Here is a 26,535-nt window from a genome sequence, read left to right as displayed (position 1 = left end):
TGAATTTTTAGCTTTCTCATTTTCCATGTTTTAGGGTATTTTTCCTTCTTCAAGGAAGGGCAAACAGTGCTTCTCTTAGGGCAAACAGAGTTCACAAAGGGAGAATTCACAGTACCATCTGGTGTAGATTTTTTGGAAATTCCCACTCTTGTGACCTATTCAGTCTTCCCAATTTCTATGATTTATTTGTTTTTCCTTCCTGATTTTGTGAAGTGAATAGCAGAGATAAGCACTTTTCAACACGGTATAAAAACAAAGGAGTAATAATATTAAAATTCTTAGGGGCAGTAGAGAAATGAAAAACTGCCCCATTTTAATTTTTCTCCTTGGCTTGCCCGTGTTTGTTATAAATGGTCAAGAAGGCCAGATTGTTAAACATACACCATGCTGTGTGAGCTCTCTCTGTTTACATGTTTTCACAATGATATGCAAGCAAAACAACCTCACGCCCTCCAATCTAGAGAATGACCTGCTGTGCATATTTTGAGTTTCATGCGGCACAGCATAGATGGTGTTATACTACAGGAAGGGAGAAAAGAATGCAGGCAGCTTTAACTGTTTGGGTTCTGGAGGTGAAAATTCAATAAGTATTTAGACTACTCATATATGAGGTCCTTGTAGTCTATTGATCCAGGGCAGCTTGGAGGAAAGATCCATACCCTCTGGGGATTCCTGCTCTTTTTTGCTTTTTCCCCTTGCCCAAGATGCTCAACTGCCCACAGAGCTTGGATGAGATGGGAGACAACTCAGTTCCTTCTAGTGAGATAGAGGACCTGCCCTGCTTCTCACTCAGGGGGTGCAGTGGATAGAGCACTGAACCTAGATTCAGGAAGATCTGCATTCAACTTCACCCTTGGACACAAAGTAGCTCTGTCACCCTGGGAAAGTCATTTAACCACCACATGCCTCAGTTTCCTCATCTGTAAAATGGCTATCAAAATAGCGCTTACCTTAAGGGTGAAGAATGAGTGAGATATTTGTAAAGTACTTAGTATGGCTGCTGGCACATAGCCAAGTACTTAATAAATGCTTGTTCCCTTTCACCACTTATCATCTGACCTATTTTTGTAGCTCAAATATTGCTGGGTCTTGCCAGCTTTTCTACCACTGCCCTCATAAGAATTTTAGGCTTTTCCATCTGTGCTACAGCTGATTTTTTTTTTTAATGTTGTCTCTCAATTAGATAGAGCATGAGTTCCTTGAGAACAGGGACCGTCTCACATTTTTTTGTTATATTGCCAGCAACTAGAACAGTGCTTGGCACATAATGCATGCTTAATAAATTATCGTCCTTTCATTCATTCATTTATACATTCATCCACCAAATAGAAACTCCTCAGTTTCTGCACATGGGAGAGATGGTTGATGGCGTAGACATGCGGGCTGAGGTTGGAGTTCTTAGCAGAAACGTGGTGATCAGAGGAGAGATGGAAGCCTCCTGCTATGCTGACAACAAATGTCAATTCTTCAACTATGATACCTTTGGGGGACATGTCCAGGTACACTCTGATGATATACTTTAATGATATGAACAAATTCTGGGGAGCTAAAGACATTTTGGTAACAGTTCCCAAAGTGAAGATTTAAATTCATAGCAGAAAACACCTAGTTTTAATATTCGTTGCCCTACTATAACAAGGTATTTTTGGGCAGCAAAAAGAGAGAGGTTTTTTTTTTTTAGCTGATCTATACTTGGAGTCAAATTTTAAAAAGATTTATGCCATAAAGAATTAACACAAGATGTTATGTAGGAAGAAGTGGTTTATACAAGGAAATGACTGTTTCTGATTTGATTTTCTCTTATAAGATTCAGTTTATATTTTATAAGGTTACAAATGAATGTATACACAAGTTTTGCACAGAAAAAATATCCCTGATAGAAATCCTTTTTGGGGAGGTGTGAGTTGAGGGTGGGATTGGTTCTCTGATTTCATTTGTATATGGAACTCCTAGTGAGGAAACTCTCTGCCAATGTGGATTGGCACTTGCTTCATGACTTACAATCTTGGAGAGTTTGTTGGGCACTGGTGGTTAAGAGACTTGACTGTGGTCACACAGTCTATGTATATAAGGGAAGGTATTTGCACATAGGTCTTCCTGATTTCAAAGTCGCTTCTCTATTCTCTGTGTACTCCACTGGTTCTCAAGGTGTGGTTTGGGGAAACCTGAGATATCCTTGAAACCTTGTCAGGGGGTCTGTGTGGTCAAAATTATTTTCTTAATAATGTGGAGATAGTAAATATTGGTATGGGACAGTTAAGTGGCACAGTGTATACTTGGAGTCCAGAAGACTTAACTTCTTTAGTTTTCAAATCTGGCCTCAGACACTTCGCTGTATGACTGTAGGCAAGTCATTTAACTTTGCCTCATAAAATAAGCTGGAGAAGGAAATGGCAAACTTCAGATACTTAAGTATCTTTGCAAAAAAACCCAAAACAAAACAAACCCAGCAAGATCATAAAGAGTTGGATATGACTGAAAAAGAATTCAATAATAACAAAATATTGATAGATATAACTTAAATAAACAATCCCTTGAGGGAGGTCCTTGATAATTTTTAAGAATATTAAAGGATCATGAAACCACAAAGTTTGAGAAGCAGCTTCCTCTCAGTAAACCTTTTATTTGTGTCATATGGTTGTATATTTAATACCATAATTTGCTGGATAAATGGTATCCTATGTTTGTTTTTAATGACATTTTGTAAAGACATTTTGTAAAGACAGTTGAGAAGTTTATACTTTATAAACTTTTGTATTGTACTAAGTTCTGAAAATGTGGTCAAAACTGTCCTTTTGCAGAGATATAATAGAATGTTTCAGGAACAAAAGTGGTTGTTAATGGTATTTGAACTTGTGGTCATATTGAAACTTAAAAAAAAAGATTTCTTGATTGGTTACAAATATACCAATAATGTTAAATCCTGTTTACCACTTTGGTGGTAAGTTTTTAAGTACAGGAATGGAAAGAAAAACTAAATGGACCTTAGAACTTACTGATCTAGTTCTTGAAGCTATCCAAGTAACATTCATTTTTTATTCTTGAAATTGGCTGAAACTCCCTGGGTTTTTGTTTATTTAAAAAATTTCATATATTCAGGGAAGAAATATTCTGTTAATAGTCTAGTGAAAAGACCAGGATCTAGAGAAACAAACAAATGGAACAAGTAAATATACATAGGTTTTTCAGGGCCTTCCTTTCCTTTCCTTTCCTTTCCTTTCCTTTCCTTTCCTTTCCTTTCCTTTCCTTTCCTTTCCTTTCCTTTCCTTTCCTTTCCTTTCCTTTCCTTTCCTTTCCTTTCCTTTCCTTTCCTTTCCTTTCCTTTCCTTTCCTTTCCTTTCCTTTCCTTTCCTTTCCTTTCCTTTCCTTTCCTTTCCTTTCCTTTCCTTTCCTTTCCTTTCCTTTCCTTTCCTTTCTTTCTTTCTTTCTTTCCTTCCTTCCTTCCTTCCTTCCTTCCTTCCTTCCTTCCTTCCTTCCTTCCTTCCTTCCTTCCTTCCTTCCTTCCTTCCTTCCTTCCTTCCTTCCTTCCTTCCTTCCTTCCTTCCTTCCTTCCTTCCTTCCTTCCTTCCCTTTATCTTATTCATTTCTTTTACTGATGGATCTTCTTTTCCTTTTCTTAAATCTTTACTTTCTGTCTTAGAATTTATACTAAGTATTGGGTCCAAATTTCCAACTAGGAGAGTTCTAAGGGATAGGCAATTGAAGTTAGATGACTTGATTAGGGTCACACAGCTAGGAAATGTCTGAGGCCTGATCTGAACCCAGTATCTCCTGTCTCTAGGCCTGGATCTCTAACCCCTGAGCTTCTTACCTGCCCCTACTGCAAGATCTTCTTTAAAATATATTGTTTGCCAATTCTGTTTCTGTTTCTGCAAGGATGGAATTTGTTGATTCAAATTCTTTGTATTGTAGATTTCGAAAAATTTCACCTCAGTCCATCTTTCCTATGTGGAACTAAAGCACATGGGGCAGCAGCATTTGGGGAAATACCCGGTGCATTTTCACCGATGTGGCAGTGTGGATGATAAAGGAGGTTACAGACCTCAGACTTACTTGGATGGTGTGTCTATTCATCATTGCTTCTCTAGATGTGTTACTATTCATGGAACAGATGGTCTCCTGGTAGGTAGCCTTTTAAGACTAAACAAGTTATTGTTTGAAAACAAAGCAAAGAGAGTTTATTGCAAAATTGTCTTAGTTATGCCAAATTTCCATGGCCTTCAAAATCTCAATCATTTCTTTCACTCTGTGCCAGGGTTCTAATTATTTTTCTTTCTTTCTTTCTTTTTTCTTTTCTTTTTTTTTAATCTATCTTGTTTCTATGTGTTTTTAGCTATTTACCTTCCTCTAGTAAGTCAACTTTTCTAGCCAAAGCAGTTATAATAGCAAGGGAATAAATAAAACTTGACATTAGACTTTTTCACTGCTGCTGCTGATACGGAAATGTCCTTTTCCAATTGTACTGAGAATGTTCAACTGAGTATCACTTGCACTTAATTCACAATAAATCTTGTTACTAATGACATAACGGACTTGTATTTCTACAGATAAGAGACACTATTGGCTTTGACACACTAGGTCATTGTTTCTTCTTGGAAGATGGCATTGAGCAAAGGAATATTTTGTTCCACAACCTTGGGCTTGTCACCAAACCAGGCACTCTTCTTCCCACTGACAGGAATAACACCATGTGCATGGCCATTAGAGAGAATGTGTTTGGAAATTATGTTCCCGTGCCTGCTACAGATTGCATGTGAGTATTTGGCAGACAGAGACATTAAAAAAAAAAAACAAAACAAAACGGCTCCTTTGTTTATATTGGTGTTATGACTTGAGAAAATCTTGAAGTTTAGCAATGAGCAAGATTTTTCACAAAGAGATTTTAATCCTTTAAAAAAATACTTTGCAGGGCTGTTTCAACATTCTGGATTGCTCATCCCAATAATCATCTGATAAGTAATGCAGCTGCTGGCTCACAGGTAAGGCACATGGACCTCCCATCCTATTATTGAATTCTTCTTCTTCTCAATCCACTTAAGAGTTTGTGCATATGATGTAAGTTCTCTTTTTGGTGCTATAAATACTCAGTTCTTTTCCAGAGTATTGACCTGACCTACTGACACAAAGACAGAAGAGAATTCTTCCTCTGTTCTGGGTCTCTAGGCCCTCCATTATTTCAGTCTATGGACTAAGACAGATGCTGTCCTCAAGAGCAGTATTGTTGTCTCCAATATGTATTATTAGTATACTGTATAGCCATTGTCTTCTGTCTCTTTTGACTTCTGTTGTTGAAGTCATGTGGGACCGAGTGGTTGATTATTTGAGCCACGGTTATTAGGGATGATATGCTGATGGCCTCCATTTTTATTTCTGGGAGTGGATTGTTTTGTAGGTTGCAAAAACAAGCATTGAGCCTTTATGACACTAGGTAGAACATGGCCCTGTTGACTGGGTTTTCTCTCCTTTGTTTAGGCAGCAGGACTCATGTGATTTGGCAGGCACTAGAGTGCTGGTGGATGGCTGGGACAAATTTTGGGAACTGGGAGGGAAGGCTGATGCTGTCCCATGCAGAGCATGTAAAAGCCCACACTCGGGGTTTAATGGGTGTATTAAAAAAAAAAAACCCAAACAAACAACCAATACTTTAAGTTGCCATCTCCCTAAAGTAATATCAGTGTTGGCCAAATACAGATGAAAAGTTATAAAATTTGCCTTCCTATCTTAATATAATTATGGATTTATATTTTGGATATCACTGCTATTAAAAGAGTATATCTTTTATCCACATTCAGAGGAAGAACTGTGGGAGTAGAAACAGAAGAAAAACAATTGCTTGATCACATGGGTGATCACATGGGAATATGAATGGGGATGTAGACTCTAAATGATCAACCTAGTATAATATGGAAATAGGTTCTGATCAAGGACACAAGTAAAACCCAGTGGAATTGTGCCTTGGCTATGGGGGGGGGGGTTGGAGGGAAGAGGGGAGGGAAAGCATGGAAAAATATTCTAAATTAATTAATTAAATAAAAATTTTCAATTCAAAAAATAAAAAAAAGAGAATAGCTTTGAATGGAAAGAAACACTGAGAGTACTTCCTAGGACTTGAGGACCTAGCCTATGTGATTCTGGCTTGAATCAAGACTAGGTGAGGGGCAGCTTGATGGAAGGCTCAGGTCCTGGGTTCAGATCTGGATTTAGACACTTCCTAGCTATGTGACCTTTGGCAAGTCACTTAACTCCCATTGCCTAGTCCTTACCACTCTTCTGCCTTGGAACCAATAGTCAGTATTAATTCCAAGATGGAAGGGTTTAAAGAAAAAAAAGACTAATTGAAAAGTATTCTTATTTGGGAAAACTGGTATAGAGCAGTCAGTATTAGCAGTGGCTAGTCCATAGTAAGCATTTAATAATAAATGCTGATTGATTTATTTGTTCCTATTTAGACAACTTATTCATGACTACAAATTTCATGGCTCAGAGGAACCATAGATCTAGAACTTAAAGGGACTCCAGGGGCCACCTTGTCTAATTCTCTCATTTTACAAATGAGGGAAATGAGACCCAGACAGCTTGTGACTTGCCAAAGGTCATAGAGGTAGTTTGATTCAATCTTGACAGCCCTGTAGAGGCTTTCTGTTTGATGGCCCTCCTTTGACAATCCTCCTTTGAGTTGTACTTTACAATGATCCAGGTTTTTTTAAATCCTTAGCTTCTGTCTTAGAATAAATACTAAGTATTGGTTCCAAGGCAGAACAGTAAAAGCTAGACAACTTGGGGTTAAGTGACTTGGCCAGGGTCCATAGCTAGGAAGTGTCTGAGACCAGTTTTAAACCCAGGTCCTCTCTATTACAGGCCTGTTGCTCTATCCACTGTGCTACCTAGCTACCCCCTCTCATTGCTTTTAACTTGCAAGTTTGGGTTGTATCTGCATCATGGTTTTCTCACTGCCCTCTGAGTGTACTTTCTTTCATTCATCACCTTTGTGCATGATGCCAATATCAGCAAATTTACACATTTTCCACACTCAGTCATTAGTAAAGGGTACAATTATAGCTTTTTCTAAAAAATTTTTTTTAATACTTTATTCTCTTATGTTCTTAATCCATGTGACATTTTTCTATTCACTATTATTAGATTTCATCTGTCTGTCCTATCAAAGTAAGGGAGAAGATTATTGTATTCTTTGCATAGTGAGCCTTTGTTTATATTGCATGCTAAAGGTTAGTAGACTAAGAGACTAAATTATTTCCACTTTTATATCTTGAGTGCAGAAAATTCCTAAATCTTTTCCTCTGTTTCTGTTAAGTGCAGTAACATGGTAGTCAAACTGACAACATTTCCAAAGCCAAACAGGATGCTGATTCATTTGTGTGATGTTTTTCCTTTGGAAAAAAAAATTTTGTTTCAGGACAGGAAGGGCATTAGAGCTATTTGTAAGAAGTCAATAAGATCTGTATTTGGCTGAATAGTTATCTAATGGGCATGACTCATCTATTGATCATTTTGGAACTGAACAAAAAACCTTATTGCTTAGACTCAGTGTGTTGTCTTTGTGGTGAGTTTGTTGACTTGGCCCCCTCTTTAACATGTCTGGGAATGATTTTGATGGTTTAATATTTTAACAACCAAAGGCTTTTAAGGCAAATGGTAATAGAAGCTTATTATTTCAGCATCTCCATCCCCTGTTCAGGCTAAAAACCAAGAAGATATTGGCTTTAAGTCTGTTCTGTGCTTGCAAGTGTACTATTTGTAGACTTGACTCTTCGTAATCTATTCTTAACCTGAAATATTAATATTATTGTTAAAGAAAATGGAAAGAACAGATTGTTATAGAAAGAGATTGGATGAAAATGTTCTTTGTTCAATACATATTTATTTTGTGAGGTATTTCCCAATTACATGAATATTTAACATTTTATTTAAAATTTTTCCGAGTTCTAAATTCCCTGCCTCCATCCTGCCCTTCTCCTTGAAAAGAGACGAAAAAATCAATGTAATACTGACTATATATGTGAAATCATGTTGCAAGTGGTTTTAAAAAAAGAGATTTTCCAAAAAAGGGGGAAAATAAAAAAATGAAAATTAAAAAATATGCCTTCAACCTGCATTCAGAATTCTTCAATTCCCTCTCCCTGGAGGTAGATAGCGTTTTTCATTATGAATTGTCTTGAATCATTGCCTTAACCAAAGTCTACTAACCACTAAGTCATGATTAATCATCTTTATAGTATTGATGTTCAATGTTCTCCTGGTTCTGCTCACTTTATTTTGCATGAGTTCATAAAAGTCTTTCTAAATTTTTCTGAAACCATACCCAAAGAATACATCTTTAAAAAAACAAACAATCAGTTTCTCAGGAAAACATTGTACAGTAACAACAATCTTGTGGAATGATTAAAGATGATACTTAGCTACCGTGAACAATTCAGGACAATTCTGAGGGGCTCAGGACAAAGCATGCTCTCCACCTCCAGTGAAAGAACTGTTGGAGTTAGAATGCAGATGAAAACACATGATTTTTCACTTGTTTATTTGGGTTTATGTTTGGGGGGTTTGGTTTTATAAGATTAGTCACTAACAGAAATGAACAATATGGAAATAAGTTTTGTGTGATAATGCATGTATAACCCAGATTGACTTGCTTGCCAGCTTTGGGAGGGGGAGGAAAGGTGTAACAGTTAAAATTTAAGGAATACTATGGGGAGACTGAGGCAGGTAGAAATTAGTTTCTCTCTGCAAGGAGTATTTTATTTTTTAGAGATTTATTAAGGATTGAGAATTTAAGAATATACAAGTAAGAAAAAACACGTGCCTAGGCCAGAGGCCTAGACAAGACCTCACCTACATTATGGAAAGAGCCAGGTCTGCCCCAAAACGGAAGTCCAAAAAGAGAGAGAGCTCAAAAGCCTTTGCAATCAGCTTAAGTACCTTCTCCATCTCGCCCACCTCAGAATTCCGTGAGATTACAAAGCATTCTGGGGAAGTGGAGCAAGGGCTTGTGGGGATTGAAGCCCAAAGTTCAAATCTCAATTTTACAAAGGAAAGAGACAATTTGGATCATATAACTTCAGAAAACTCATGTGGAAATTTGTTATTACAGGTAATTGGTAAAAAATTAAATGAAATAAGAAAACACATTCTTTCTGATGATCTTTGTTTTATTTTAGGATGCTGGAATATGGTATTTATTCCACAAGGAAGCCACAGGAGAATCCAGTCAATCACATGGATTAACGAAAGCAGAACTTACACCACTGGGCATTTTTTATAACAACAGGGTTCATTCGAATTTTAAGGTCAGTTCATATTATTTCTTGCACCAATAGGTAAAAATTTTTTTTTTCTGAAAGAAAAGATGTGAGCATAGTCACAGAATTAAAGTCAAAACTAATTATAATGAAAAGTATTTGTTTTTGAAATAAGAAGTACATGAAAAGACTTTTATTTTTATATTGTGAAACTCAATGCTATGTTTAAATAGCTTTTGAATTTTCATACTTTAGAAAGTTCTGAGATACTTTAGGGTTTCTCAATGCAGTAACCCCCAAATAAGAGCATTTCTTTATCCCAATTGGCAGCAGGAGAATTTGAACTGAGTAATTTTTTAGAAATGTATTTCACATGTGACTAGCCCCACATATGGACTTTATCCATATTTAGTGAGACATATTTAATCATACTACATATCTTTATCCCTTAGCACATATATATATATATATATATATATATATATATATATATATATATATATATAACTTTAAATTTGGCTTATATTTAACTGTATTTAAATTGATACTGAGTACCAGTTCCAAGGCAGAAGAGTGGTAAGGGCTAGACAACTGGGGTTAAGTGACTTGTCCAGAGTCACCCAGACAGGAAGTGCCTGAAGTCATATTTGAATCTAGGACCTCATGTATCCATACCTGGCTCTGTACCCACTGAACCAACTAGCTTTTCCTTTCAGATGTATTTCTTTTTTCTTTCTTTTTTTTAAACCCTTACTTTCCATCTTATAATCAATACTGTGTAATAATGTAATACTGTGTATTAGTTCTAGGGCAGAAGAGGAATAAGGACTAGGCACTAGGCAATGGGGGTTAAGTGACTTGCCCAGGGTCATACAGCTAGGAAGTATCTGAGGCCAGATTTGAACATAGGACCTCCCGCCTCTAGGCCTGGTTCTCAATCACTGAACCACTTAGCCCCCCGCCCCCCCACCCCAACCCCCATGTATTTCTAATCCTGCACAAATTAGACATACATTTCAAGGGGGAAGGAATCTTTTCCTATCATCTGTGATGTCACAGTGACTAGTACTATGTCATTATAATGCTTAATAACATTTGATTGATTTATTAGATGAATGAGTGAAATGTTCCTCCCTTGAGTGGATTTGAACTGACTTAGTTAAGAAAAAAAGGTCAAAAGACTCTTTTTATGACAGTGAAATCTTGGGCTATTGGTGGGGAAAAATGGACAAATGATATCCTCATAATATAAATCTGACATAAATAGTAATTTATCTTCTTTTTAGTAATACTTTTTTTGTGTGTGTGTGGGAGTATTACATGAAGTCCAAAAATGTTCTATGTAAGTTTTAAGTGAATTTGATGGTATTCAGATGTTCTACTAAAAACTCTACTGTATTATACTTTGAAGAGCTTAAAAAGTAATAATATTGAAATTTTCATTTATTTAAGTTGTAATTTATTGAAAAAGGAAAGAAGGAAACAAGATTTAAAAAATTAAGAACTTAATGGACATTGTTTCATTCAATAAAACAATCCTGGGAGGTAGATTACAGTTGAGGAAACTGAGACAGAGGTTAAGTGACTTTCTATGGTCCTAAAACTAGCAACTATTTGAGGTGGAATTTGAATTCAAGTCTTCAATTTTCTAGGCCCAGTATATTCTCTACTTCACCATTGAGCTGCCTCCAAAAAGTAATACTAACTCATTGACATACAGTAATTCAGGGTTTATGCAACATTTTCCTTACAACAATTCCTAGAAGAAATATATGTATTATTGTATGAGTGAAGAAATCAGTGCTCAGAAGGGATTTGGAGACTTGCCCTAGATCACATAGCTAGGAAATCTCTGTGAGAGAACCCTAACTCATACCTGCAAACATGGGATTCTTTCTACTCTGCCATGTTGGAGAGCAAATTATCGCACCAGAAACAACCAGATATTTGTGGGGTGAGGAGACATTTCAAAGCAATAATCTTTGAAAGCATTTTTTGAAGTGAAAAATTCCACACATTAATATATTAAGTAAACAGATATTTGGTAAGAGAAGTGTCCTTAATATAATTTTTTATTTTTGCTTCCTGAGAGATGGCATGTTTTAGGGGACTGAGTGAGCTTCAGTTCCCTCTTTTCTACAACGAGGGATTAGATTAGACGGTTTCTGAATTTCTTTTAGGCTTTAGGTCCTATGGTCAAGAGTCGGGATATTGGAATTTGAGTTTATTTCTCTGATGGTTACTGGCTCTATGACTGGGTTGGGGGTGGGGATGTTAAGTCAGGACTCCTTTGAGCCTTAAATGAGCTAATAAGACACACCTACATGGTATAAGTATGACTCTTACCTGAAAGGGGCGATGCAAACTTCAAAGTGCTATTTTCATTTTTAGTAATCCAAATGCATAAACAGAGATATTTATTTTTCAATTTTGGATGACAATCTTTATTTACTTATTTTTAAATTCTGTAATGTAGAAACATTCATTTTCATTTCAGTACATTCATTTTCTTATAATTTCAGCTCTAAATTCCCTCCATTCCTCCCTTCTGTTCTCCTCTTTCTAAAAGTTAAACAATTTGATATAGGTTATATGTGGTTTTCATGCAGAACATATTCACATATTTTTTACATGGACTACAATTTTTAAATGAAAATTGTGTGTATGATTATAAAAATTAATTTTCAGATTTCTCAGTTTTTATTTCTTGAAGCAATATGATATTCATGATTACTTTTAAAAATGCATTTCTGAATTTTAACTTACATAAAGTAGCACATTCCTACAAAAATCTGTACAAGTAGTATGGAATAAATTGACATTAAACTAGAAAATTTTCATACTATGTCTGAGCAGCCAGCTCAAGAGGAACAAATTTTCTCATTTGATTTTAATGACAATTTTGTATACAATATTCTCTTGCGGATAGTCATTTGTACCAATAAAATATAACCTTAAGAGTCTGACACAGTTCAAAAACCTTTACTTTGAAAACTTTTTTTTTATTTTTTGGAACAGGCTAGAAGAGATTCAATATCCTGAAGAATTTCAGAGGTTTTAATTCAATTCATCTCCCAATACAATTTTACTATAATTATTGGGTGCATGAAGTGATAGAAATAACAGACTACCTACCGTGGATATTTTTGTTCAAAATCTGCATTATAATCATTACATTTTTATAAATCTATCTATCTATCTATCTATCTATCTATCTATCTATCTATCTATCTATCTATCTATCTATGACAGATAATTTGAGCTGATGGCTTCAGGATTTTCAGTCATTTGCTGTAAAATTTCCCTTCCACATCTGAATGGTGAGCAGTAGCCATCTTGTCAGCCAAGTACCACAGAGACAGAAGCAACTTTGACTCATTGTTTCTCAGTGAGAAAAAATGTTTCATTCAGTGTTTGTGTTTGTCAGCTGTCAGATGTCTTAAGAGATTTTCCAAGTTTTAGTTTTTTACAGGGGCATTTAGGTGGCACAGTGGATTGAGTACTGGGTTTGGAATCAGGAAGACTGATCTTTATGAGTCAAATCCAGCCTCAGACACTAGCTTTGTGACCCTGATTAAGTCACTTAACCATGTTTGTTTCAGGTCTTCCCTCATTGGTAAAATGAGATAGAGAAAGAAATGGGAAACTTCTCTGGTATCTTCACCAAGAAAATCTAAAAAAAAAAAATTGAATAACAAAGAGTTGGACATGATAGAAATGACTGGACAACAAAACCTTTTTTATGTCCCTGGGAAAGTTTTATACTGAAATAAGATAGAATAAGCTATTGACTGAAATAGTTTAAAAAAGAAATAGGTTCCTTTTGCAGCTATTCAGGATTTCTTTTTAGTATCAGGATTATTTGTAAAGAAGCTTGGCTAAAGGGGTTTTTCTTGACTCATGTACATTTGGTCACAGTTTAAGCACATGTTCCTTAATTATATTTTCCAGGCGGGCTTGTTTATCGACAAAGGAGTAAAAACTTCCAATGCTAGTGCTTCTGATCCAAGAGAATATCTCTGTTTGGATAACAGCGCAAGGTATACATCTTAACTTTTTAAAAACCCATACCTTCTGTCTTAGAATCAATAGTAAGTTATGGTTACAAGGCAGAAAACCATTAAGGGCTGGTCATTTGGGGTTAAGTGACTTGCCCATGGTCACATAGTTAGGAAATATCTGAGAACAGATTTGAACTCAGGATCTCCTGTCTCCAGGTTTGTTTCTCTACATTGAGCCACCTAGTTTCCCCCACATTTTAACCTCTAAAATCCTAATCAGTGTATACTAAGCCAACAGAAACTCTCTAGATAAAATCATTGATAATAATTTAATTTGGCAGGTATTTGTTAAGTATCTCTTGTGTGCCAGATACTATAGATAAAGATGAAAACAATTCTTGCCTTCCAAGCACTTATATTTTACTGATGGGGTGGGAATGGTGGGGAGAGATACCCCATGCACAGAAAAGTAAATGAAAATTACACAGTGATTTCTGGGGGGGGGGCTATTAATACTGGGGGTCTCAGGAGATGATGATAGTAATAATAATGAGGCCATATTTATTGGGTGGGTTATCCTCAATTTATACTTAGAAGAAACTGAGTCTTATAAAAGGTAACTGACTTGCTCAGGGTTATACAAGTAAGTGCTGAAGCTTGGATTTCAGCTCTGGTCTCTCTTGATTCCACTGTGCTACCCTGACACTAAAAACAAAAATTAAAATGAAGTGTTCAAAAAGTCTGGAAAAGTCTTTGTGTGGATGTTGAGAAATATTGTTTTGGCTTCTGTGCACTAATATAAGCTTCATTCTCAAACCCCACAAAAAGTGTTTGATGCCTTCCCTATTTATCACTCTCCCTGTCTTCAATCCATCAGTAAACATTTATTGAGCACCTACTATGTGCTAGTCACCGTGCCAAGTGCTGGGGATACAAAAAGAAGCAAAAGACAATCTCTGCTCTCAAGAAGTTCACAAATTGGGGAAGCAACATACAAACAAATATATACAAAGCAAGTTGTATACAGAATATATAGAAAATAATTAATAAAGAGATGGTGCTAGGATTAATAGGGATCAAAGAGGGCTTCCTGTAGATGGTAGAATTTTAGTTGGGATTTAAAGGTGACTAGGGAGACTCATCATAAGAATGAAGGAGAGAGAACATTGCAGACAGGGAGGACAGCCAGAGAAAATATCTGGAGCTTCTTCTGTTCAGATCATTCTTTTTAATTTCCCAATGAATTTAGTATGTGGCTGACTCATTTTCTTCTCCTCGCCCCCCTCCTCCTCAAGTCTGCCATAATCCTTAAGGATTTTGATGCTCAGTATGTTAATGAGCACTCTATTAACCTGACTATACAGTTTCTCAGCTTCTCCAGAGCCAGTTACTTCCTTTGTCACTTGGCTGCCACACTCTTGCCATTTCACCACCTCCACGAGCTAGAATTTAGAAATTCCATTCTAATTTTATAACCTCTTATTTCCTTAAGTAATCTTTAAAACACGATTGCAATGCTACATTTAATATGAAACCATTCTTGACCCTCCCCACCATCTGTAATCTCTCTGCATGAGCCTCTTGTAGCACTTTGGTTTATACCTGTACGAAGTATTTGTGATTATAATTATCTGGTCATATATGTCATTTCTTTACTAGCTTGTAAGCTCCATGAGGACATATCCTGTATCTTAGCTATTTTCCCCCCCTCCCTAGGACCTAACATAGTACTTTGCTCAGCCTAGATTTATAAGAAAAGTTTCTTGAGTGGATTTACTTTCTTTGTCAGCAGTTTGAGATTTCTGCACTGTAGCAGAACGCCATTGCTTCCTACTTTTTGAAGACACAGTACAGTTAAGCAATAGTGACTATTGTACTGTATTATAATAATCTATTTCCAGAGGAAGCTTGCATAAAGCACTGACTTACCCCTGAATTCAGCCACTTTGAGTAGGTGAAGCAGTGCATTAAAACAAAAACAAAAAACCCAAGAACCCTTACCTTCCATCTTAGAATTGATAATAAGTAGTGGTTCTGAGACAGAGGAGTGGTAAGAGCTATGCAGTTGGGGTTTGATTTACCCAGGGTCGCACAGTTGGAAGTGTCTTGAGCTCAGATTTGAACTCAGGACCTCCCATCTCTAGGCTTGGATCTATCAGCTGAACCATCTAGCTGCCCCCGAAACAGTGTATTTTTTTTTAAGGTAATTTATTTATTTAGACTTTCCCCATGGCTACATGATTCATGATTTTCCCCATCCCTCTTCCCTCCCTGCTCTTAAAGCTGACAAGTAATTCCACTGGGTTATCCATGTATCATTGTTCAAAACCTGTTTCCATATTAATCATATTTGAACCCCAATCATTTCCCCATCAAACCATGTGATAAATCCTATGTTTTTCCTCTGTATTTTTACTCCCACAGTTCTTTCTCTGCATGTGGATAACATGTGGATAACGTTCTTTCTCATAAGTCCCTCAGAATTTTTGTGGTTCATTGCATTGCTGCTAGTAGAAAAGACTACTACATTTGATTGTGCCACAATATTTCACTTTCTATGTACAGTGTTCTCCTGGTTCTGCTCCTTTTCCTCTGCATCAATTCCTGGAGGTTGTTCCAGTCCCCATGAAATTCCTCCACTTTATTATTCCTTTGAGCACAATAGTATTCCATCACCAACATATACCACAATTTGTTCAGTCATTCTCCAATCAAGGGACACCCCCTCATTTTCCAATTTTTTTGCCACCACAAAGAGCACAGCTATGAATATTCTTGTACAAGTCTTTTTCCTTATTATCTCTTTGGGGTACAAACCCAGCAGTGCTATGTCTGGATCAAAGGGCAGACAATCTTTTATCGCCCTTTGGGCATAGTTCCAAATTGCCTTCCAGAATGGTTCAATCAATTCACAACTCCACCAGCAATGTATTAGGGTCCCAATTTTGCCACACCCCCTCCAACATTTATCATTTTCCTTTGCTACCATATTGACCAATCTGATGCAGTGTATTCTTGCCTAGAATTACAACTTATTTTTAGGTCGTTAAATGAAGAATTATCTTCTTCCAATGAGACTGTGGTGGGAGCCTAAGGTTGGTCAAGTCATCAAATCAACAGGCATTTATTAAGTGCTTTCATATAGAAAGCTTAGCACTGTTTTAAATTTTGGAAAGCAAGCTAAAAATGCTCCCTGCCCTGAGAAAGATTATAGTCTAATGGAGAAACAACTAGGTATTTGCAAAGTATATACAGAGAAAAGAACTTTAATGGGGAAAGTTATGATTTGAGCTCACCAGAATGTTGGTAATCTAGTCTACCTATATATGCAGGAGGAAGGTATCATGGAAATTATCTTGTTGAAATATATAAGAATTCATTATAATATTGATGTTAATAATGGTTATTTGTTACTCCCATTTTATAGAAATTTGAACAGGGGGAGGCAGACAGAGAAAAAGAGAGAGATGGACAGACAGACAAACAGAAAGATAGATAGAGAGACAGAGAGATCATTGTAAATAGAACTTAGGTTTAAATAGCTTTAAGATTTTAAAGTACTTTACAAAAATTATCTCTATTATCCTTACAATAACCCTGTGAAGTAGATTCTACAGATATTATCCCCATTTTATACATTAGAAAGATTAGATTGCTTTCTCTAAGTCAAATAGCCAGTAATTGTTTGAGGCAATATTTGAAACCAGGTCTTCCTCATTCCAAATCCTAGTCTTTAGCCACTGTGATGTTATTCCACATTATTATCTAAGTTGTGTTATAATCCTTAAATGGCATTTTCCTTTAGCTTATGGATCTTGTCATTTTCTAGCACGATTGCATTTTCTTAGTGTATTTAGTGGGGTATTTTGTCTGAGGTAATGTGAAGTGATGCGTTCCATCCACATTTTGGTGTTCATCTGAGCTCCTGTTTTCTCTTTAGCTTTCTTGACTGCAAGTTAGAGGCAGAACCAACATTGTTTTCTTTTTCAGCCAAAGTGGAAAGCCACTATGTATATATTGTGGTTGGTATATGGTGCAATGTTTCAGGCATAAGCACATAATTGGAGCCAAGATAAACATAGTTCCAGAAATGGAAATGAAACATTTGAAAATAATGCCAGAAAAGCAAAGGGCAAGATGGATCAACACAGAAATTGTGTAAAAGGGAAATCTCATTTTCAGTAAAAATCCTGGGTTTTGATTAATTTAATTCCTTGTCTGATGCACCATTGATTATTACTGAGAGGACTTGATTAATGGCCAAGGTTGAGAGATATTAATGGTTAGGATGATAGGCCTTCAAATATATAAGGCTTGGTCTGTAAATCATAAAGTCTGACTTCAGTGTTAAGTGAGGTTTATTAGTGAGGCATGAGATTAAGAGAAAGCTTAATGTGGAAAATATGAGTTGGTAGAATTAGTCAGCAAGATTCCATAAAGGTCAAATCTATTTTGAAATGCTTTAAAGTGATATTCAGACAGAATATGAAAAGTTGAGAGTAGTAAAGGAAACAAATAGGAAACTGAGACCATACAGTTCATCAAAATATAAAACAAGAATGAGAGAAAGATAACTGACTAGGCTTAGAAATCTACCTTGAGAACATAGCATCTTTATTGTATTAATATGATTATTTATTATAGATATTGTGCTCACCACTTTGCTAAGGAACATACTGAATATGGTGTCAACAAGTACTTGTCATATACGTTGTAGCCAAAGTTACTGAAAAACTATGGAATCCATTCATAGAATTATCACATCAGTCACAAAAAAGGCAGATAAGATCTCATAGAATTTATCAGGCTTGATAAACCAAACTGTTTGCACGCACTAGAATAAGAAATTCTTTTCTGGTTAAATTTTTTTTTTAAATTTAGGTCAGTTTGTGATGTTATGGCTAATCTCTTTGATCCCATAACCCTTGTACATACCTACATACATATGTTGACAATCCATAGGAAAGGAAATGGGAGTTCCACTTGGAAGTAATTATTGAGACTACCATTCTGTATGAGAAAAATGACAGCATATTTGGACAACTGTCTTAGGCATTTAATTTTATACAAACAAATGTCCATGATGTACACACATGCATTCAGATAATTCAAATATAGGAACCCATAATTAAATTGCCAACTAAATGAATAATTAGCCAATTCACGATTGAAACAATAGGTTGACAACTTCCATAAGGCGTATAGGGCACTAAAGCTTAAAAAACTACATTAAGACTTTTGGATACCTCGTATATCTTAGATAAATTCACTCATCAGCTAATCAAATGAATTTTATACCTATAAGATGTCAAGCTCCAGAATTTGAGAGAAAGGAGAAATAGACATAAAATTAGTTGTTTGGTGAAAAATTGGAAATTTGGGCTAAGCTTGTAATATTCTTTGCCAGCTTTAAAGCTCTCTGGAAGCTATTGTTATCTCTGCCTCTGCAAATAAAGCTGATAAAAATATGTTTTGGGAATGCAAAAATAAAACTTAACTGTCTTGAGAGTATATGCCTAGTTGAGGTATGAATATGGATTTATTGATCTGCACAGAAAATATCTATTACATATATGACTAGAAAAGTAAGGAGAACAGTCATGTAGAAAGAGGATTGACAGATAGACTACCAGAATGAGGATTATACTGGTTCCCATTCCAGAGGAAGGCTTTTAGAGGATTGAATAAGTGGAGGATTTTTAGGAGGGCATAAGTGGGAATCCCAGACTGAAAAAATGTAGATGTTTGTAAACATCATAGTTGGAGGGAAGCCCTCCCTCCTCAATACAATCATATAATGTTGGAAAAAAGTAATCTTGTATTTCTTTGAATTTTTAAAATATCAATATAATGTTAATATAAAAATTTAAATGAGTAGATTATTTTTAAGTCCAATTAAAGGGTTTTTTAAGCTCATTTATTATATTGGTAAAAATAAGCATGCTACCTAATCCATTTCTATAATGTTTTTATTTTACAGTATTTATATTTTCCTCCCCTTATCTCAAGGTTTCGACCTCATCAAGATACAGACCCAGAAAAACCCCGTGTTGCTGCACTCATTGACAGACTCATCACTTTTAAAAATAATGATCATGGAGCATGGGTCCGAGGAGGAGATATTATCATTCAGAATTCAGCGTATGTGACCTAACCAACTGACCATTCAAAACCAATTTTTTTTTTGGCTTCATGAGGTTAAATGTGGGAGAATATTCTATGGTATTCTGCATTTATCTTTCTTCTCTTAACATAAGGAATGAATCACCAGGAAATATGTAGAGGTTGACTCTAGAAATATAGTTGGAGTTGTCTCATTTTACTTCTTTTTTTGGTTTTAGACTTTATCTTCTTCCTACTGGAATATTGTATTTCAAGCTCTCCTCTCTTTGATAATTACAGCTGTCAAGTTTTGTGGTGTTCTTGACCATAGCTCTTTTCATTTTCTTTTGGTTATTTGCAGTATTTTGCCTTTGACCAACATTTCTGTGATTCAGCTAAGAAGTCCTCAGGGGAAAATTTATATCCCACAGCAGTTTCAGGGGCTTCTCCCTTTCTTGGCCTCATGTGGTGATGATTCCCTCACCACTAGGGTCTTTTACTAGTTCAGTCTTCTTCAAATGGTTTCTTTTCCTTTTTCTATCATCTTACTTCTTTCCCTGACAAGAAATCAGCCTGGTAGAATTACAATTCTAGAGTTACATTCAATCTAGGAATTTAACTCTGTGTAAAATAGAAGGGTAATGTACTAAAACCAAATAAAAATTAGGGAAAACAGATTTCCTTAGAGGATGCCAAAGGTTTCTTCTTTCCTCCCTTAAACTATTTCATTGCCATTCAAAACAAAACTCATCCACTACTATATTAACAGTTTTGTTGACTTATGTTTTTGATATGACATATGGCAGTAATCTTATATTGCCATTCCCACTATGTGTATAATTTTGAGGAGAAAGGTGCTTTATTTGGGGAATAGATATAATACTCAAGAATTCTTGAATTAAATTAATGGACATGACATTATGGTCATCTGTATAGTTTTTGGCAGTTTGTATTCCTTTCTGACCTTGCCATCCAAGAAAATGGGTGAGTGAGAAGAGAATGTACTAATCAAAGCAATAATTTGAGGATAAATTGTTGAAACAGTTTGGTGTGAATAAGCTGATGGTAATGTAAAATAATTTGATCTTGTCTCTTTGAATTCTGTTCATATTTTGGGGAGAGTAAAAATGATTGGTCCTATTGAATTTTCCTAGCATTCAAATAATTGGGGAATTGCTTTCTTTTACATGATTTATTGAATTTCTATCATTTCATTTCTCTTTACAGATTTGCAGATAATGGAATAGGATTAACCTTTGCCAGGTTAGCAATTTTTCATTGATTTATTTTCTTTCTTTTCTATCTTCCCTGTCCCATCTTTCTGCATTTAAGTTTGCACTATGATTCCACTTGATTTTGATTTTGTAAACAGATATCAAACAAATAAAGCTAGGAAGGATCCTTTCTGGAAATAGTATTTATACAACTCAGTATTTAATAAGCATTGTGTTATAGATACAAGGGAGTACAAAGATGAACAGGACCCTCTGCCTGCTCATATAGTCTTATGGTCAAGTAGGAGATAACACGTCTATGAACAAATATAATAAAAAGGCCCAAAATTATGAGTTCTTAGAAGAGGTACAGAGTCTACTGAGAGTTTAAGGAGAGAGATTTCTTACACCATTAGATGGCAAACATTTTTTGCATTTAGGTTGATTTAAGGAATTCGTACTTCCAAAGAAGTGTTAATTTGACTAGACTTTTATAGGCAAACAGAGGTATCTTAATTTTTTACTTAGAAAATTCTCAAGATCTAAAATCTAAATTCAAAAGGTGAGGAATAATCTAAGAGTTAAAAAAAAAGGAAGGGTATGAAAACTTGGAGGAGATTCATAATTTTATTTTCTAAGCTGTCTTCCTTTAGCAATGACTTTTACTATCTAAACAAGAGGCAGCTTAGGTTGTAGAGGGATTGAAAGTTGAATTTGGACCTGATTTCAAATCCTGTCTCAGACTTTCAGTCTTTGTGACTCTGGTTAAATCACTTAATCTCTCAGTTTCAGTTTTCTTACATGTAACATGAGGATAATACTAGCACCTACCTCACAGGGTTGATGTGAGAGTAAAATGAGATATCTGTAAAGCTTTTTGAAAAACAAAGTAAACTAAAAATGCCAGCTATTAATAATTTTTTTTTGGTGGAGACTGGATCCCCAGTTCTTAGCATGGTGCTTGATGCACAGTAGGTTTTTAATAACTGCTTATTGACTTCACTTAATAATTACATTCAATGAAAGTTAATATTTTCCCCTCTTTTCTTTCATTGAATGTGATGTATGCTGGCCTAAGACTATCAGGTTATTGTCAAAAAAGTTTTAGTTGTATTATGTTTTGTTTGTAAAATTGGGACTACGTTGTAACTTGAAGGTGTTTTGTTCTGATTTTTTTTTAAGATAGGAAAATTCCAGATTTGAATTGCATTAAAAGAAATTTGACAATTTCTTTTACAACACAAATTGTAGCCTGCCTTTCTGTTTGGGTCATTTTAGGTAAATTGGGATTAACAGTTATTCTCATTTTACAGTGATGGAAGCTTCCCCAATGATGAAGGTTCCAGCCAGGAAGTATCAGAATCTCTGTTTGTTGGGGAGAGCCAGAACTATGGCTTTCAGGGTGGTCAGAACAAGTATGCAGGCATCGGAGGGGTAACCAAAAGACTTCGGACTTTGCCAAGGAACAGGTAAGGATGGCTTCTCAGAGTTGGAGAAGTTGTGTACTGTCATGGCTAGAACACGTTATTGAATCAGGAAAATCCTGGATTGTAATATTGCCTCTGATATTACACAGCTGTGTGACCATGGGCAAGTCACTTAACCTCAATTCCTTCACCCATAAAATGAGACTAATGTTATCTGTAGTACCTACTTTATAGGGCTCTTTTAAAAAAATATGTATTTAAATTATTATTAATTTGACAAACAACAACCAAAAAGGTGGCTAAGTATCTCAGTGGATAGAGTGTGGGTTGAACTTGGAATCCAGAAGACCCAAGTTCAGCTTTGTCCTCAGATACTTAATGGCTCTGTAGCCCTGGGCAAATCTCTCAGCCTTGGTTTTCTTCTTTGTATGTAGGGGTTTACAAAAGGACTACCTGCCCAATTTGTTATGAGAATCAAATTTGTAGTTTTGCAAACTTAAAGTACTATATAAATGCTAGCTATTATTATGAACAAAAATGAACATTTTACATATACAAAAGAAGGCAAAAAAAAGTATGTGCCATTGCAAAAGTTTATTATGTAGATCTTGGTTAAAAAAACCCAACCATGTTGAATCTAACTCAGTAGTTGGGCACTGTTCATATCTATATTCACTTCTGAACTTCCTTCTCTACTGCTCTATGTCTTTTTTTTAAGTTTCAATTTTTTCTTTTTCCTTCATTTTTATCATTACTTCATCCTTCAATCTACCATAACTCCTTTTCTCCTCTCCAAAAAAAAAAAAAAGTCCTTTATATAGGGCTATCATGAATATTGAATAAAAAGTAATTTCTAAATTTTTAAAGAGCAACATAAATGTTAGTTATTATTTTGTTAGCTATATTAATAGATCCTGCTTTTTAAAAAAAATTTTAAACCCTTACCTTCCGTCTTGGAATCAATATTGGTTCCAAGGCATAAGAGTGGTAAGGGCTAGGCAATGGGGGTTAAGTGACTTGCCCAAGGTCACACAGCTGGGAAGTGTCTGAGGCCAGATTTGAACCCAGGACCTCCCATCTGGAGGGCTGGCTCTCAATCCACTTAGCCACCCAGCTGCCCCCTAGATCCTACTTTTCTTGGTCTTACTTGGTTTTCCGAATCAGTTCATATGGATCAAAAGTCATACAGAACTGAGTTTTTTGAAATAAGAAAGAAAATTTCTATATGAAACATGAAATTGTTAATTTCCTATTGTGGGTAGTTATTTTGGGGGGAGGAGGGGTGTGGTTTCCCTTTCATCTTCCTTCTCTCCACTTTCCTTTTGCTAAAGGAAAAATATAACCAGAGTACTAAAATTGTCAACTATTGAGGACTTCATAGAAAAATATATGAAAGCCAAAAGACTTCTTTGAAGTTTCTCAAGCCTTATGTTTATGTGAGACACTTGCTAAATTCGATTGTTTTTGTTATTTTGTGCATGCACACATGCACATGTACATGTGTATGTGTATTTTGAGCTACAGAACATTTTAGCTGGCATTAGGGAATTTTTTCCCTTATTTTGTACTCCGAAGGGTTTCAGAAATGTCCAGGGAAGAACTTGATTTTAGAAAAGGGAGTTTCTTGAAGCACTAAACAAATTAATGTGGAATCACATTAAGACAAAAAAACGATGGCAGTGGTATAATAGCTGAGTTTGAGCCCTGGTTTTGAGAGGGAATACTTTGGCTTTCCTTCGCCTTCTTTTATAACTACCTGATCGTCACGGTTCAGTTTGGCCCATGTGACATTTCTTCAGAGCTTTTCATGAACTTTAGTTGATCCACACCTGTCAAAGAGGCAGGCTAGAGTTTACATAGAAAGAAATAAGAGGGAATACATTAACCAGCTTTTCCAAAGATTTCATAGCAGAATCAGTGATAGAATTCCCCATTTCAGTGATCATGAAGGTATAGTGTCTCTAAAGAAAGGCTCAGAAAAAAATTTGGTTTTAAGAAAAGCATTCTGTGACCTTTTCAGTCTTTTTATACTTTCTTCCACGTATTCTACAATTCTACGATGGAGGTTTCCTTGCTGTATCTCACATAAGACATTGAATCTCACAGCTTTGGGCATTTTTTCTGACTCTTCTCTCATATCTAAAACTCTCACCCTCCTCGTTTCTGCTTTCTAGCTTTCTGCAAGTTGAAGTTAAAGCCCTACCTTCTTTAGGAAGCTTTTTCTGAGGGCAGCCGGGTGGCTCAGAGATGGGAGGTCCTGGGTTCAAATTTGGCTGCAGACACTTCCTAGTTGTGTGACCTTGGACAATTCACTTAAACCTCATTGCCTAGCCCTTACCACTCTTCTGCCTTGGAACCAATAGTCAGTATTAATTCCAAGATGGAAAGTTCTGGTTAAAAAAAAATCTTTTCCTTAATTAATTAACACTATACCTCCCTTCAGAGATTTTCTTCTATTTCTTCTTTCTTTGTCTCATTTGAACATAGTTATTTGCATGTCACCTCCCCCATTAGACAGTGAGCTCCTTGAGAACAGGGACCATCTTTTGATTTTCTTTAAAAAATATATCTATTTCTATATCCTTAGCACATAGCACAGAGCCTAACATATAGTTGGGACTTATAAATGTTTATTGACTTAATTTGACTTATTTCTTTGATCAAGACAATCTGACTCCTGAGTTATTGGTTACTCTGTGCTCCTTTCCCTCAGGAACCATCATCCTGAAATATTTATTAGGCACTCATGTAAGACAGGCATCATTCAGATAGTATGTTGAAAGACTTTTTTGATGCATAGGTTGTAGCTTTAAATGCAATAGGCTATTTTCTGTCCAAGAAAAAAGGATTTTTTTTTCTGGTCATCACTCTCATATTTGAGATTGGTCAGTTGGTTTAGAAATTCAAGGGAAAAGAGAGAATAGTTTGAGGGTTTCCAGTTAAGTGCTTATCAATATATGACTCTGACCTAGGAATATAAAGACAAACTAAATGGTTCCTGCTTTCAAGGAGCTCAAATTATATTCCTAACATTTTTTTCATCCTTAAAATAGAAGCATTGCTAGTTGGTGTTTTATGGGACCTTTGAACGATTCTTAAGAAGCTTAGAGTACAAGACTATGTTTCTCAGTATAGGTATTTCCCTACATTTATCTACCCTTCCAGACTTGAATATTTATAATTGTACTAACACTCGAAATGTAGAATTATAGAATTTCAGAGGTAAAAGGGACTTTAGAGGCTGTTGCCTCTAATCTACTTAATTTTACATGTTAGGGAACTGGGGCACAGAGGTGAAGAGACTTAAGATCACACTAGAACAGAACCAATCCGACATCCCAGTTCCCTGATGTTCATTCTAAGTTCTTTTTTCTATAACACAGATCCTTCACTTCTGACCTTTTCACTGCTTCCTTAGCAGCTCAAAGAGGGGTCCTCTCTGCTTTCATAGATTTAAGAATATAAACCCTTTGAGGACAAGGACAGTAGCACTTTTGTCTCTATCAGTGCTGTGGACATAATAGGTGTTTAATAAATGTTTGTTGATTGATTCCCCCCCCCCCCATTCTGAGTATTTCTTTATGTCTATATTTATTATTCATCCAGTCAATGAATAAACATTTATCAGGTGCTTTCTATGTGCCAGATGTTATGCTAAGTGCTAAGGATACAAAAAGAGGCAGAAGATTGGCTTTGTCCTTAAGGTGCTTATTATCTAATAGTGTAAAAGATAGCTAAAACTTAGCAAAAATGTAGCCCCCAAAATGGAAAAAAGGGTATCTATTCCTTCAAAAAGTGTGTATTCACTAAAAAAAAGTACCTATTCAAATAGAAAAAAATGTTGAATTTTTTGCTGAATTTGGCTTGGGGAGTAAGTTTCCTTCATTATTTTATTAAACTAGGCTTTCCTCCATCTCTTCCAAATTAAACACATTGGAAGAAATTACATAATATTTAGTAAGTATACCCATTTTCACCTGTGATTTAATTTGTGATTCTACAGGACATTTCCAATTAGAGGTTTTCAGATTTATGATGGACCTATTCATCTTACCAAGAGCACATTCAAGAACTATATGCCAACTGCAGATAGATACAGCAGTGCCATTGGGTTCTTAATGAAGAATGTCTGGCAGCTAACACCTAAGAATAACATCTCCCTGGTAAAGTTTGGTGCTCATGTAAGTCTGTCCTCCTATTTCTTCTTTAAGAGACAGTGAAAGAAGAAAAAAAAAAGGGGGGAGGGAAGGGTGGGAAATCAGATTGAATATGATTGGTGAGAGTAGAAAGACATATAATAAACTTTTGATTTCATATTCTTCTGCCAAATCTCAGGATGACAGTGGAAGAAACTATCTCTAGCTATTTCTTGATATTTTCCCAACATTCTAGAAAGAAAAAGTAGTTTTAAAATGGTGGTTTGGGTATTTTGACATGGATGTGGAGACTCACCAAAGCAGGTGGTGGGGGCATTCATCCCAAAACAGAATCCCTAGCATTTGCATATTTTATTTTCTCTCAGGACCAGCCTTACAAA

General features: G+C 35.7%; 1 protein-coding gene across 3 annotated transcripts in view; it reads left to right on the top strand.

Moving 5' to 3' along the window:
* Positions 1 to 26,535, top strand: part of CEMIP2 (cell migration inducing hyaluronidase 2) — a 94,533-nt gene that overhangs the window by 40,269 nt on the left and 27,729 nt on the right. For all 3 annotated transcript variants that reach the window (XM_007498563.3, XM_007498562.2, XM_001365179.4), the window contains exons 7-16: positions 1,330 to 1,499; positions 3,913 to 4,122; positions 4,548 to 4,753; positions 4,910 to 4,979; positions 9,174 to 9,302; positions 13,206 to 13,294; positions 19,265 to 19,396; positions 20,585 to 20,620; positions 21,885 to 22,040; positions 26,002 to 26,179. In XM_007498563.3, the coding sequence (XP_007498625.2) occupies positions 1,330 to 1,499; positions 3,913 to 4,122; positions 4,548 to 4,753; positions 4,910 to 4,979; positions 9,174 to 9,302; positions 13,206 to 13,294; positions 19,265 to 19,396; positions 20,585 to 20,620; positions 21,885 to 22,040; positions 26,002 to 26,179 (1,376 nt within the window). The remainder of the gene's footprint in view (positions 1 to 1,329; positions 1,500 to 3,912; positions 4,123 to 4,547; positions 4,754 to 4,909; positions 4,980 to 9,173; positions 9,303 to 13,205; positions 13,295 to 19,264; positions 19,397 to 20,584; positions 20,621 to 21,884; positions 22,041 to 26,001; positions 26,180 to 26,535) is intronic.

The sequence above is a fragment of the Monodelphis domestica genome, chromosome 7, assembly GCF_027887165.1.
Source record: "Monodelphis domestica isolate mMonDom1 chromosome 7, mMonDom1.pri, whole genome shotgun sequence".
NCBI classification, from domain to species: domain Eukaryota; kingdom Metazoa; phylum Chordata; class Mammalia; order Didelphimorphia; family Didelphidae; genus Monodelphis; species Monodelphis domestica.
This window is presented reverse-complemented; position numbering and strand designations above follow the sequence as displayed.